Here is a 14,760-nt window from a genome sequence, read left to right as displayed (position 1 = left end):
ATTGCTGGTCACTTCTGAAATTGCAAATTCTGATGACTGTAGCTTCAAAAAATTCATCACATGATTTATCATATATGACCACTTCTGTCACCCTATATTGTGCTGTTCCCTTTTTCAAATTCATTTACTTATTTTTGAATTTGTAGATAAAGGTAATTGTACTTATTATACATAACACGAGTTTTTGATGTCTATTTGCATAACAGAATGGTTACATCTGGCTACTTAACATATAATTACATCATAAAATATCATTTTTTGTAGTTATAATACCATCCACTCTCAGCATTTTAAAAGAATATAACATATTGTTATCTACTTTTGTCACAGGGCTGTACAGTAGGTCTCTTGAACTTATTCTTACTGTATAACTGTAACTTTATATCCTTTGACCAGCATTTCCCCACCTGCGTCCCTCATCCAACTGCCTAGCCTCACCTCAGGTAACCATCATCTATGCTCTATTTCTGTGAGATCAATTTATCTTAGACTCTCTATATGAGTGAGATATGCAGCATTTGTCTTTCCATGTTTGTCAAGTTTCAGTTATCATAACGTCTACCTGATCCATCCTTTTTGTTGCAAATGATAGGATTTTGTTTGAACAACTGAATGATATTCAGTATCTATACAAACTATTCTGTATCTATTCATCTATTGGACAATTACATTGATTCCACATTTTGGTTATTAGGAATAGTGTTATAATTAATATACAAGTGTAGAGATCTCTTTGACATAGTGATTTCATTTCCTTTGGTAATACCCATGAGTGTGATGGTTAGATCACATGAAGAATGCTACTTTTTCTAAGACACCTTGGATGTTAACAATTGGCGGATGAATTCGGAGCTAGCTTTCAAGTACCCACCCCCCTCCATATAAACAGCTGCTTCGTGGAATTACAAACTAATAAATTATTTTGGGAAACTGCTATATTTCGTTCTATGAATGTAAAAGGCATTCATTTGTACATTACATTTTCACTGGTTTATAGATATATAGGATTATATAACTTTATTTTTTCCTCCTTATTTAGCTCTTCTTTGGGTCGATTCTTGGGAATGCCTTAAAATTGTGTGGTTTTCAGGAAAGTATCATCATCCTTTACTCTCCTCGAATCTTTTGTGCTGGGAAAAAGAAATCCAACAAAAACAAAGTCAAGAAACAAAGAAATACAGAATAACTGCACATATCTCACAAATATCCCGACAGACCAACTTCCTGTAGACATAGTGGCATTCTTCAAGGAAGCTTGTTCCATACTCTAGTCCCAAAATTGTACCTAACTAAATCACTGAACAGGTTTATGTCCATTAGGCGAACTGAGTTTCTTTCCCATTTTTATCAAGCATCGTTGGGTTGATGGATAATAAAACCGGCATGATGAGAGTGAAGCATTTCAATTTTAATAAGTTTATGAGAAAACATCAGGAATATGTCTTTCTTGTAAGGGTAGAGAGCATGAACCATTCATATTGAGACTACATTTGGCTATTTTGCCACTAAACCTACTGGTCTAGAATGGTCTCTGTGACCTAGAGAACCTCACAACCTCACAAAGAATCTGACACCTCTGTGGATGGAGCAAGGCTGCCTGTGAATTCAAGGACATGGAGACAAACAACCCTGGTGTGAGCCCACTGGGACAAAACCCTAAAGGGTCATACCTTTCCCCATGGCAGTGCTATTGACCCAGCTACTCCCCACTCTGGTGACAGCTACAGGATTTACTCACTCCTTTTCCACATCCTGAATGGTGTTAGGAAGAGGTTGATTCCTGGTTTCCGGAAGGCCAAACACAATCAGGCCACAAAGGATGGGGAAGACGCCATACATGATCCAGGGCAGGTGGGGAGAATACACCACTAAGGTCATCAGGAGGGGGGCTAGTACTGCCCCAATTCTTGAGAACACATTATGGATTCCTGAAACTGTTGACCTTTGTGTGCAAATAATACAGAGAAAATTTTGTAGAGATATATATATGCAAATTCTTATTTATCATCTTGATTTTTTTGGGAGGAAACTGAAACAATTATTATACACCCAGCAAGCCTTTATTAGTGATATTTGCTTCTCTTTCTCCCTGTTTGATTTTCGATGTTGGCAATTGCTTGAAAACTCTATTTTATCATTATTGAGGTAGACGTCAATGTAGCACCAATTCTGTAGAGTGGTTTACAAGGTTAGTGAAATGATGCATTGTTGGACATGGCACATTTGAAGGTATGAACTTAGTTTTTTTAAAAATTTATTTTAACTTTTATTTAATGAATATAAATTTCCAATGTACAGCATATGGATTACAATGGTGAACTTAGTTTTAATAATTATTGGTTATTAGTTGTTGCATTCATTTGTATCACCGTTTTTAATCCTCTGACATCTAAACCTTTCAGTTTTATTCCTACAGTAAATATCTATTATTCTAGAAAAGTCTCATTTGGAAAGCAGACACATGGCCTTCTAGTACTTCTTATACCTGCATATCGTAGGGATGAGTTCTGCATATTGGACTGAAAAAGTAGCAACGGCAGCAGAAACAGCACCGATTCCCAAAGTTGCTAAAATCACACGTAGAGTCTGCATTTCTGGAGAGAGGAGGACCAAGGAGAGTCAGAAAATATTGGATAAAGAAATCTGTCAACCTCCAGATAGACATGGAACGATTCTGCTGGAGGGTTGTGGGGGGGCAGTTTCAGGTATGACCTAACATATACAAAGTGCACATCCCAGAAGTTATGGAATGGTCGATACATGGATGACTGTGGACTGCAGAATGTCATAGCTTAAACAATGAGTGAAACGATTTCAGTTAGTTGCTTTAAGTCTTCCTGCACGATGAAGTATTTTTATTTCTTAATTTTACTGTGCACTTTCTGTAAGAGATAGATGTATGTTCAGATAATAAATGTATATACCATTATTACAGGTCACTTATTATTATATGTTATCTATAATATAGATATATGATATATAAACTGTATATAACTGGAAAGGTAATAACTGGAATGAACAATGTGAGAAAGCATTTTTTGATATAGACAGGTATTCTATCAAATAGTAACAAATGGATTGTGTTTATTTAGAATGGATATTTGAAGAGACAGCGATCTAGAATAATAGTTCAGGAGAGAATTAGGTCTCCTATTTGGAAATAGACAATGTGATGCTGGGAACTTATAAAATTCAGTGAAAATAATGAAAAGGACCTTAAACAATGGAGAAGGCTCTTCTATTACTCAGCGAATTTGCATGAGGTAGAGTGAAGCCCATCAGTCTGGGCCACAGAACACAAAACAATTTAATTGATGAAACCAGATGAGTCTCTCTTGTTCCTGCCATACAGTTCTCTGATTGAAAGCAGGGATTTTTTATTCACTGCAGTCAAAGAATTTCTCCTAAAATTCTTTTGCATTTATGGTGACTTAAATGGCAACTTTAAAAAAAATGAATAGAAAGAGTGAGTGAAATGCCAAGGCAGGAAAGCCTTAACACTGGAAGATCCCAGTCAGAAGCCATGAGAGCACTGTGTGCGTGTTTGGGGACATGATGACAAGACCGACCCCTTCCATGCGTATTACAGAATGATTAGCCAACGGTCTGTGCTATAACTGACAGAGTGGCTCTGTGCAGTTGGTATTGGTGTCCGGGTTCATCCTGCATGTCATGAAGACACCTGTGTATCTGAGCCACCCCTTGCTGACGCTGGCTTGGCTGGAGCCCAAGACATGCCAATGATTTTTTATCAGGAGCAGTTTCAAGCTGTCTTGTTAACTTCAAGCAAGCCTGCACTTATCAATGCCAATGGTTTTTTTTTTTCCCTTTGGCCACATACAAACCCACATAATTCCTGAGGACTGAGGGAAGCCAACTCCTTCCCCCAAACTCCTGCCTCTCTCACCTTTGAGCAAAAAGGTGTTGACCAGAATGCAAAGTCCTGCCAGGAAGGAAAACAATGACTGACTGATCCGACGATCCATGTATTTCATTATCAAGAGGATAATGCATCTGGATATGAATGTGACAGCTCCAAAGAGGATCTGGAACATGAAGATACTGCTCCCCAGCTCTTGTAGGTTGAGTATCAAACCATAAAAGGGTACAGTGGTTCCCAGTCTGAATGAATAAAGGAATAAAGACCAATTTAATAAGGCTTAGAGCAAAAGGAATATCATTTACAATTTTGAAGACAAGACCTATACTTGAAGATTTTCCAAGTTGCTGAAGTCAATGTAACAGAAAAAATTTTGTACTGCGTCATAGCATATTTCTCCTTAAGACAATGATTTAAGTATAAAATTATGGTGAAACATGACTTCAAAATAGGCTGTTTGTTGCAGGTTGTGCTGAGGGCACAGGAAGGAGGTACCTAATGTACCCAAACTCCAGTAAAAGTTATTGAAACTATCATATAGAAAAATATGCAATCTGAGTTCATCACTCCATTTGACATTATAAAGAACTGAACAATAATAGGGTTAAATGTTGGAAATCAGGGAGTGTTTATTTATTTATGTTTGCAGCGTCTTGTGAGATTCTCTTCTCTGCTCCTCCGTGTGTAAACCTTTAACTTAATCCTTGTGTGTGAGGCTGCAAGGTCTCTTACAGGTAAGAGTTTTCCGTGTGTATTGAAGGATATAGAGAACTGACAGTTTTAAGCAACCTAAGGGCTATAACCACTGAACTGCTAACCTAAAGCGTCAGAATTGGGATAAGGAGAGTGGCAGCTAAGTGTACTTCCAGTAATATATGGCAAGGACCTATGGATTTGTTCATAGATCAGAGACCTGGCCTGGAGTCGTTTGAATTGCTGTATGGGAGGAAGGAAGAAGAAAAAGGGGTTGGGGTGAGCCAACTGATGTACACAATACACAGGCAAATCTGCAGGGCATAGAGAGAAATGTGTGTGCAGCAGTCAGAGGAAAATGCATTTCTTATATCACAAGAAATGGAGAGAAAGGCTCAATGGCATTTGGAGGCCATTAAGAATCCATACAAAAGTGTCCAGGGCAGGAATCTGCTTTGATCATCTATTTGCCTGGGATCCTATATTTAGCACTGGTTAGTTCCTTATTTCCCATTAGCTCTTCCCGTTTTCCTGACTGAGTATGTAGAATGTAGAAATCTGGCCCACAGACCGGAAGTGTGGAAATAAATTCCAATATGATGAGGTAGAGAAGTGTATTATAGAACATCTTGGTCCACTTGAATGAATTGGTGTATATAGAGATATTACAAAGTAACTGTGGGAAATATATTTTAGCTGCTGCTACGGCTCACTAGGCTAATCCTCTGCCTGCAGCACTGGCACCCTGGGTTCTGGTCCCGGTTGGGACGCCGGTTCTGTCCTGGTTGCTCCTCTTCCAGTCCAGTTATCTGCTGTGGCCCGGCAGTGCAGTGGAGTATGGCCCAGGTCCTTGGGCCCTGCACCCTCATGGGAGACCAGGAGGAAGCACCTGGCTCCTGGCTTTGGATCAGTGCAGCACACCTGCCGTAGTGGCCATTTTGGGGGTGAACCAATGGAAAAAGTTAAGACCTTTCTTTCTCTCTCTCACTGTCTGACTCTGCCTGTCAAAAAATATATTTTAAAGTATTTGTATTTACTAAAATAGAATATATTTTGGGTTATTAAATCAATATTCAAAAAACCAGAGCCAAAGGGTAAAGGAATAGAAATATATACAAATGAACAACAACCAGATTGCCTATGGATGTTTGCAAACAAATCACATTTATAAAAAACCTATTAGTCAAAGAAGATCCAAATAGCAACAAGACATTATTTTGAACTGAATTAGAATGAAAATATATAGCTTTTCAAAATACTTGGATTACAGCTTTGGCAATGATTACAGGGAACTTACTGATTTTACATTCATTTGTCAGAAAAGATGAAAACTTTCAAAGAAATGAACCAAGTTTCTCTTCCAGGAAGGCACACACACACAGACACACACACACTTAGAAGCAATAAAATACTTAAGATAAATTCAGAAAACAATGAAATAGCAAACAATAGCATATTGAATTTATATCTTTGAAAAATCTTTAAACTTCATAAACTCTTAGCAAGAATATTTTCCCCAGGAAAATAATACTCTAGCTGTCCATATATCAGGATGAAAAAAGGAAAGTTCTTTATATGTTACAATCATTTAAGTGATATAATGAAAGTACTGTGAATAATTTTATGGCTCCACATTAGAAAGCTTAGATGAAATGGGTTATTTTCTTGAGAAAACAATTTGAAAAATAACTTGAAAATACAAGGACAAAGAAATTCTCAGTAGTCATTTCTATTATGGAAAATAAGTCTGTAACTAATATCCATCCAAAGAAAATCGTTACAGCAATATTGATTCTTCCTTGGGTTTTATAAACATTTGAGGCAGGACTAGTAATCCAACAGAATTTTGAGTCAGAAATACATATATATATATGTATATATATATAGTCCAATTTATGAAAATGCAAAAGAAATTCACTAGAGAAGGGATGGTTTTTTTCATTTGGTAAGAAGTCAATTTCAGTCCATCCTGAAAAAATGAACCTTTATTCCTATCTCAAATTCTACACAGAAATTAATTTGAGATGAATCAAAGATATAATTGTGAAAGGCAAACATTTTTGACAAGAGAATTTCTGTATAAACTTGGGGTAGCAAAAACCAGAAACACTAGCTGTAAAAGAGAATTTTAATAAATAGAACTTTATGAATATTAAGAAATGTAGTTTGAGGAGATTCAATATGGCTGAACAGGGAAAAGACATGCTGATTGTGACCAGGAGAAAATAACTGAAGAAAAGTAGAGTAAGTCCATTGCCAGGGGAGAGTGGGAGGGACGTTTCCAGTGGAAATTCTACAGAGAGAAGAGAGATGCCACATAGCAGCATGGACAGTAAGAACACACAGCAGCATGTTGGGACATCACAAGCATATACCACTGCCGGTGGCTAGAGGTGATGCTGTCGTCTTGGAGCAAGGTGAGAGGAGTCTGTGGCAGTCCATGTCACTGCTGATATTGCTTTGGGGAGAACCTTGTGGACCACACTGATTTTGAGTGCTAGCATGGGACAGGGTGTCCACCAATTCTGTGAAGGAAGAGCACACTGCTTTCTTCGCATCCCCTGACAACGGTGCCTGGGAACCAACAGGGAGGAAGAGTTCTCTTCATTAGGTGAGTAGAGGCAGGTGCAGCTCACATGCACATGACCAGGGGATTTTATCAGAGGGATAGATATGTGGTCCTCATTGACTTTGAGCACGGCCTGGATGGTTGGCAGGGGTGGGGCCTGTGAGGTGTCCCCTCCCCTCATTCTACCCTGGGCACCAGGAATCAAGCCGCCAATGTGGAGCACCGACAGGCAGCTGGCTTTGGGAATGCCTAGGCTCTCTCTGTGAATGGGGTAGGCTAGCAGAGCTGAGAGTGGATCCCCTGTCCCCTGTGATTGTGGGAGCTCTGCTTACTGTGACTATGGGGAATTTTGTGACTCCATGGTAGGATTCAGGTGTAGCTGGGTCTCTGGGAAATCCTTGTGTTTAGCTTCAGAGACTGAGAGTTCCCTGAGTGCCCGGGGTGGGTCACTGCAAAGGGTTCTATACTCACACTGAGGACCACACACTTACTTTGTGTGGTTCATTGCCTGTGAGGGTGGGGTGTGTAGCAACTGTGGGCTCACCATGAGCACTGATCACCGTGGCAGAGAGGAGACGAGGCTGTGATCATGCTACCTGATGTGATTGTACCCTCCCCAATGCTGACAGTAGAGATCTACCATGCCCGACTTGGGGGGTCACACTGGACTCATGATCCACCCAGCTGCACTGACCAGAGCTCCCTCGCCCCACCCAGTGCACACCTCTGGATGTCCATTGAAGAAGTAGATACACCACTATGCCGCAGAGGCTTTTCAAAGAGAAAATACATTGTAGGAGAAACCCTATGAGTGTTTCTACAAATGCCTAAAAATAATGTAGAATTACAAGATACATGAACAAGAAAGATAATATGACTTCCCAAAAGGATTACAACATCACTTCAATATTAGAATGTGAAGATGAAAAGATGGATGAAGTGTCTGAACACACACAGTCTACCAAAATTGAGTCATGAAGATAGAAAACCTAAATAGACCAAATCAAGATGGAGACTGGACCAGTAATACAGACCATGCAAACAGAAAATATCAGGACCTGAAGTTTCACTGCTGAATTCTACCAAACTTTGAAAGAAAAACTAATTGTAATTCTTCTCAAACTATAAATATTAATTCCAAAGCCAGGATAAGATAAAACAATGAAAGAGAACTACAGATCAATATGCCTGATAAACATAGATGCACACACCCTTAACAAATTATTAGCCAATCAAATCCAACAACATACCAGAAAGATCATTCACCATAGGAAACGGCTTCTGCCAAAGCAGTCCCAGTTGAGGACACACTCCTCCTGGAGACCGGGTGTGGCCACAGGAACTGATTAAGGAGAGTAAATGACCTATTATAAAGAAGAGCATTGGGTTCTCACAGGAACATGGGCTCCCATGAGGACATGCAGCTACTTTCCCAGACTTGCTTATCTAGTAATCCAAGTCACAAGGTGACCCACCAATGAATTGACAATCATGTCTGAAGGTTATCAAGCAATGTTACAAGTAATCCTAGAGTTATATGAGCATGTGCATGTACTGTACACATGGCTGATAAAATCCTTGTCAATAAAATATGCATGCTGGGAGCAGTGTTGATCATTCCAGTGACATTCTTCAGAGGAAGAGTTCCCATGTCTGGTCTCTCCTTTCAGTTGCTACACCCCCAACAATTCACCAAGAACAAATTGGATTTATCCATAGTATGTGGAGATGGTTCAACATGTTCAAACCAATGAATGTGATATATCACAGTAACAAATCACAGAATAAAAATCATGATTATCTCAATAGATTCAGAGAAGGCATTTGTATATACAAGCAATGCCTTGATTGAAAAAGGTCTGAAACATCAGTACTATTAACAATAGCTACAAAATTTTAAATACCTGGGAATAAATTTAACAAAGGAAGTGAAAGATCTCTTCAGTATAATTACAAAGCATCAAAGAGAGAAATAGGAGAAGTACAAAAAAGTGAAAATATCATCCAGGCTCATAGTATAGAAGAAATAGTATCAACTATGTAATTTACACATTCAGTGTGATCCCAATAAAAATGCAAAGGACATTCTCCTCAGATACAGAAAAAAAAAAACAATTCTAAAATGCTTGAGTCACATGAACCTTTAAATAAGTAAAGGAAAAACAAAACAAAAGCCATAGGCAATTCAATATCAGATTTCAAGACATTGTACAAGGACAATTGTAATCAAAATATCTTGGTACTGGCACAAAAATAAACATGTAGATCAATGGAACAGAAAAGAAACCCAAGAAGCTAATACATATATCTATAACCAAGTATTCTTTGGCAAAGGAGCTAAAAAATCAATCCTTGGAGAAAGGACAGTCTCTTCAACAAATGGTGCTGGGAAAATTGGATCTTTGCATGCAGAAGTATGAAACGAGACCCTACCTTATACCTTAACAAACATCAACTCAGAATGCATCAAGGATGTATGACCTCAAACCACCAAATTACTAGAGGAAAACATCGGGTAAATTCTGAAAGACATTGGTATAGGCAAAGACTTCTTGAAAAAGATCCCAGAATCACAGGAAATAAAAACAGAAATAGACAAATGAGATTATATAAAGCTAAGAAGCTTCTGCCCTGCAAAGGAAACACTTAGAAAAGTGAAGAATAAACTGATAGAATGGGAGAAAACATTTTCAAACTATGCAACTAATAAAGGATTAATACCCAGGATCTATAAGAGCTCAAGAAATTCAATAACAACAAAACTAACAATCCAGTTAATAAATAGCAGAGAACATGAAAAGCCATTTTTCAAATAATAATATTCACATGGATGAAATGTGCTCAGGCCAGTACCGTGGCTCACTAGTCTAATCCCCCACCTGCCGCACTGGCACCCTGGTTTCTAATCCTGGTCAGGGCACTGGATTCTGTCTCCATTGCTCCTCTTGCGGTCAAGCTCTCTGCTGTGGCTAAGGAGTGCAGTGGAGGATGGTTCAAGTGCCCTGCACCCACAAGGGAGACCAGGAGGAAGCACCTGGCTCCTGGCTTCCGATTACCTAGAGCACTGGGCATAGCTGCCATGATTGTAAAAAATGGAAGGAAGTTCTTTCCCTCTGTTTCTTTTTCTCACTGTCTAACTCTGCCTGTCAAAAAAACATGAAATACGCTCAGTATCTCTAAGCATCAAGGACATGTAAGTCAAAATCACAATGAAGTTTCACATCACCCCAATTAGGATGGTTATCATCTCCAAATCAAAAAATAACAAATATTGGCGAGGATGTGGGGAAAGGTACCTTAACCCACTGTTGGTAGTAATGTAATCTGGTATAAATATTAGGGAAGAAATCTGAAAATAGATCCACCATTTGAAAAGTGATCTGTAGCCCCATGTGTGTTGCAACTCAATTCACAATTGGTAAGATACAGAATCAATGTAGTTATCCACAAAGAAAAAAATACACACAACACACACACATACTATACCGTGGAATACTACTTAAGAAAAAAAAAGTCTTGTCTTTACCTATAAAATGGAGCAATTAGAAACCATGATGCTTACTGAAATAATCCAGTGAAAAAGAGACAAATATATGTTGTGTCTGATATGTGGCTGTAAATATAGAATGCCAAAAATGTAGGAATGAAATGCACATCTTATAATACAGTTGTTGTTTTTAGCCCTTGTGTATACTCCTGTGGAACTGTGGTCTTCCTACTTTTTACTTGTTGAATATTATTATTAGTGTTAAATTAAGCCTGTGATTACTGAGTGGACTGGAGTTAGGTTTTTGTATTAAGAAAAAAATAGGAAGGAGCAAGAGAATCCAGGGAGGAAGCTGAGCAGGGAGGGAATCTGGATATCTTCTTAGAAAGTACCTATGAAATATGTGAAATATGTTCTCTTTACATTAATTAGAATGATAAAAATTTAATCAAAACACATCCTTTAATTTCCAGACTGAGATAAGACATTTAGAATGTATTTCTAAATATTATGTTTAGAATACATTTTAATAAAGAACCAAAAAGTTGACAACCTAATGAAAATAGACAAATGTAAGGCAACATAAGAATTCTTCATTATCATCACACAATGTAACTCACCTCAGAAAGCTCAGGTAGAAAATTCTCATGCGCAGTTTGGGTGCATGGAACATCTCCACCATGGATGGTTTGGTTGAGGCTTTGTCCATCTCCTCCTTCATGGTGGACCTCACAAACTTCAACAACAAAACAAAAAGCACTTTTGAGATGTCAATGAGGTTTAGTGGTGAGTCCTGGAAGATGAGATAGACCCAGAGTTTACTATACTCATGGACCCTTCTGTCTAGGGGATATGGGCAGTCAGTAATCTACCTCTTGTGTGGAGAGTTCCAAAAGGTGTAGTGGGAGCAACTAGCTAACTTAGAGAAATATAAAAGTATACATATAAAGATTACTGAAAATGAATCTTGATGTGAATCGAAGGGGAGAGGGAGCAGGAGAGGGGAGGGTTGCAGGTGGGGGGAAGTTATGGTGGGGAAAAGCCATTTTAATCCATAAGCTGTACTTTGGAAATTTATATTCATTAAATAAAAGTTTAAAAAAAAAGAAATATAAAAGTATACAAACAGGAGAGCAAGGAATTAAGTCATCCCTGTTTGCAGGTGACTTGATTCTCTATATTAAAAAAATCTAATGAGTCCGCCAAAAGTCTATTAGATCTGATACACAAATTCAATAAAGGTACAGGATATAAAATTAACATAAATCAATAGCAGTTTTATACATAAACAAAATTGCTATAAAATAAATCATAAAAGAAGTCCCATTCACTAAAACTATGAAAAATACCCAGAAAAAATTTCAAGCAAGGATTAGAAATGTTTTTCACAGTGAAAATGATGAAACATTCATTAAAAAAATTGAAGAAGAAGACACAAATACATGGAAAGACTTCCCATATTCATGGACTTGAGAATTAATACTCCTGTTATCAAAATATTCATTACTACCTAATATGATTACAGATTCAAAACAATTGCCACCCAAATTCAGATGCCATTCTTTGGAGAACAGAAAAATCTGGAGTTCATATGGGAGCATAAAAGTTCTGGAATAGCCAAAGCAATTTTGAGCAACAAAGAACAAAGCTTAAGGCATCACAATTCCTGATTTAATGACCTAATACGAGCTAAAGTAAAATGATATAAAATGGATAAATAGACCATAGAACAGAATCAAGATCCCAGAAATAAATTCATGCATTAACAGCCTGCTGATTTGCAAAATGCACAAAATCCATGCATGTGTGAGTGTTTTTTTTTTCTGAAAACTACATCCACTTCATCATTTGAATCCAAGACATCCTTGTCTGAGTATGTCAGGCATGTAGCCTCCCATCATTAATGGAGTGCAGAGTTAAAGGCAGTGAAAAGTGCTGGGAATATGTTGATACCATGTGAACTGGGCTTAGGCAAGTTCTATGAGAGGCGAACTTTACTAACACCAAAAGAGTTAGTTTTAGGCTTTAAAAATTGGCCTAGAATTTATCCCTGAACTTAACATGTGACTTACTATGTCAGAAAAAATTGGTCCACTGGCACTAAATTAAAGTACCATAGTAGAAATAATTTCTGTTCTACAGTTGCGACTATAGGTAAGGATAACATATTACATAAAAGTGCTTCAAATGGCTTGTGAAAAAGTAATTAAAAGATAAATTATTTTGATGAAAAAAACTTTGGAAATTAAGTTCAATCATGTATTTCCCAAAAAAGAAAAGGCAGATTTAAGAATTTAATGTTTTTATAACAAATTAATGATAAAGATTTGAGGAAATAGGTAAGATCATGGTGACTTGAGCAATATACAATGTATACATGTATTGAAACTTCTAATGATGCCCCATTAATATGTGCAGTTATGCTTCACTTTAGAAATGAAATTAACCCTTCTATTTCATGGAAGTCATCTACAATTTACCCACAGCATCATATGACACCATGAAACATATGTAAAACAGAAGAAAACAATTATTATTTCACAAAATGATACTAGAGCTAGACTATTTCCCATACCTGTTGCTCATTGGAGTGTGCTATTGTGATTCAATTACTAAAAATTTCACTGATGATGAACAAGGATCGGTTAGTGGTGGGACAGATACACTGGCATGCATACAATCTAGGATTTTTGAAATTTCAAGAAAAATAATACTTAATAGAACTTTAGCATTAAATGGCAATAATAAGGTACCATCAGTTCCAGAGATTAAACTCTGACATCAAGATTGGAATGGGTGTGTACACTAGTGGTTAAGATGCCTGTGTCCCACATCAGTGTCCCTGGGTTTGATTCCTAGCACTGGCTCATTCTCCTGTATTAATGCAGATTCCAGAGGGTCAGGGGTGATGGCTAATGTGATGGGATTCATGACACACACGTGGTAGACCTGGATTGATTTGTGGGCTCTTGGTTTCATGGCCATCCCAGCCCAGGCTGCTGAAGGCATTGGCGAATGTATGAACAGATAAAAGCTCTCTGTAGGACATCTTTTGTGGCATTCCCCCATATAAACAAAAATATTACTTAATATTAAGGTTTACATATTGTAAAATCAGTTAAGGATACTTTTTGTCATGTGAAAACTGTGGTGGGCATCTTTGAATCACAAACCTCAATACTACCTTTTGGAATTTATACTTCTGTGTAATCCCTCTTCTCAAGTGTGGGTTGCTTCCAATAAACAGAATAGAGCAAGTGTGATGGGCTGCTAAGTCTATAGGTAGATTATAAAAGACTGTGACTTCTGCCATGCTGGGTTCCCTCTCCAGCTACATATTTCATCAAAGCACAGTCATGTTGGAGAGATCCATATGACCATAAAGGAGGTCCTCAGTTCAACGATCTGAGAGCTTCATCCTTCCAACAACCATGTGCGTAGATAGCCAGTAGATCCTTCCCCAGTGAAGACTGGATAAAATCACAGTTGCAGCAGCTGTCTTGATAGCAAACTGTGAGAGACTGTTAATAATGGACCAAGGTAATCTCTTCCTAGATTCTTATTTAGACACTATATTTTGAGGTCATTTGTTCCATGCAATAGAGTGTTCTTTATGGTGTTGGCACAGGAAATGGAGTACATCTGTTAAGTATAGCTAAAATTTGGGAATGGATTTGGAATTGGGCAGTGGATGAAGGCTGGGAGGATTTTTCAGGATTATGATAGAGAAAGCATATAGGCGGGGACTTCAAAAAATAGGCGGAAAACTGAGTTAATAAATTTGTGTTGGTGCAAAAAGTTTGAAATCTATGCATAGTTTTTATTTAATGGGCATTTCCACAAACTTTTTGAGGACCATTCTATTGGCTTGAATAATTGTAGCAGAAATCTGTATTGAGCAAGCTCCTTCTGAAGGCCAATCGAAAGTGATAAGCATGTTAGAGAAAACAGAAGTCCAAATACAAAAGTGATAAGGTCAAGGCAACTTTGGATGGTTGGCAAGGTCACAGCGGAAGATCTGTCTCAGCAAGGCATGAGAAGGACAACTGGAGTCCTCATGGTGGTTTTAGGTTTTTTTTTTTTTTGGGGGGGACTACACTCTGTATAACAAAGCTGGAGCATCCTGGTAGT

General features: G+C 37.9%; 1 protein-coding gene across 1 annotated transcript in view; it reads right to left on the bottom strand.

The window, feature by feature from the left end:
• Positions 1 to 1,069: 1,069 nt before the first annotated feature.
• LOC133764138 (steroid transmembrane transporter SLC22A24-like) overlaps positions 1,070 to 14,760 on the bottom strand; it is a 29,630-nt gene continuing 15,939 nt past the window's right edge. Inside the window, exons 6-10 of the mRNA XM_062197815.1 lie at positions 11,250 to 11,365; positions 3,908 to 4,122; positions 2,486 to 2,594; positions 1,739 to 1,942; positions 1,070 to 1,130 (exon numbers count right to left, since the gene is read on the bottom strand). Coding sequence (XP_062053799.1) covers positions 1,070 to 1,130; positions 1,739 to 1,942; positions 2,486 to 2,594; positions 3,908 to 4,122; positions 11,250 to 11,365 — 705 coding nt within the window. The remainder of the gene's footprint in view (positions 1,131 to 1,738; positions 1,943 to 2,485; positions 2,595 to 3,907; positions 4,123 to 11,249; positions 11,366 to 14,760) is intronic.

This window comes from Lepus europaeus, chromosome 7, assembly GCF_033115175.1.
Source record: "Lepus europaeus isolate LE1 chromosome 7, mLepTim1.pri, whole genome shotgun sequence".
NCBI lineage: Eukaryota > Metazoa > Chordata > Mammalia > Lagomorpha > Leporidae > Lepus > Lepus europaeus.
The sequence above is the reverse complement of the archived record's forward strand: the minus strand, read 5'-3'. Positions and strand labels throughout refer to the sequence as shown.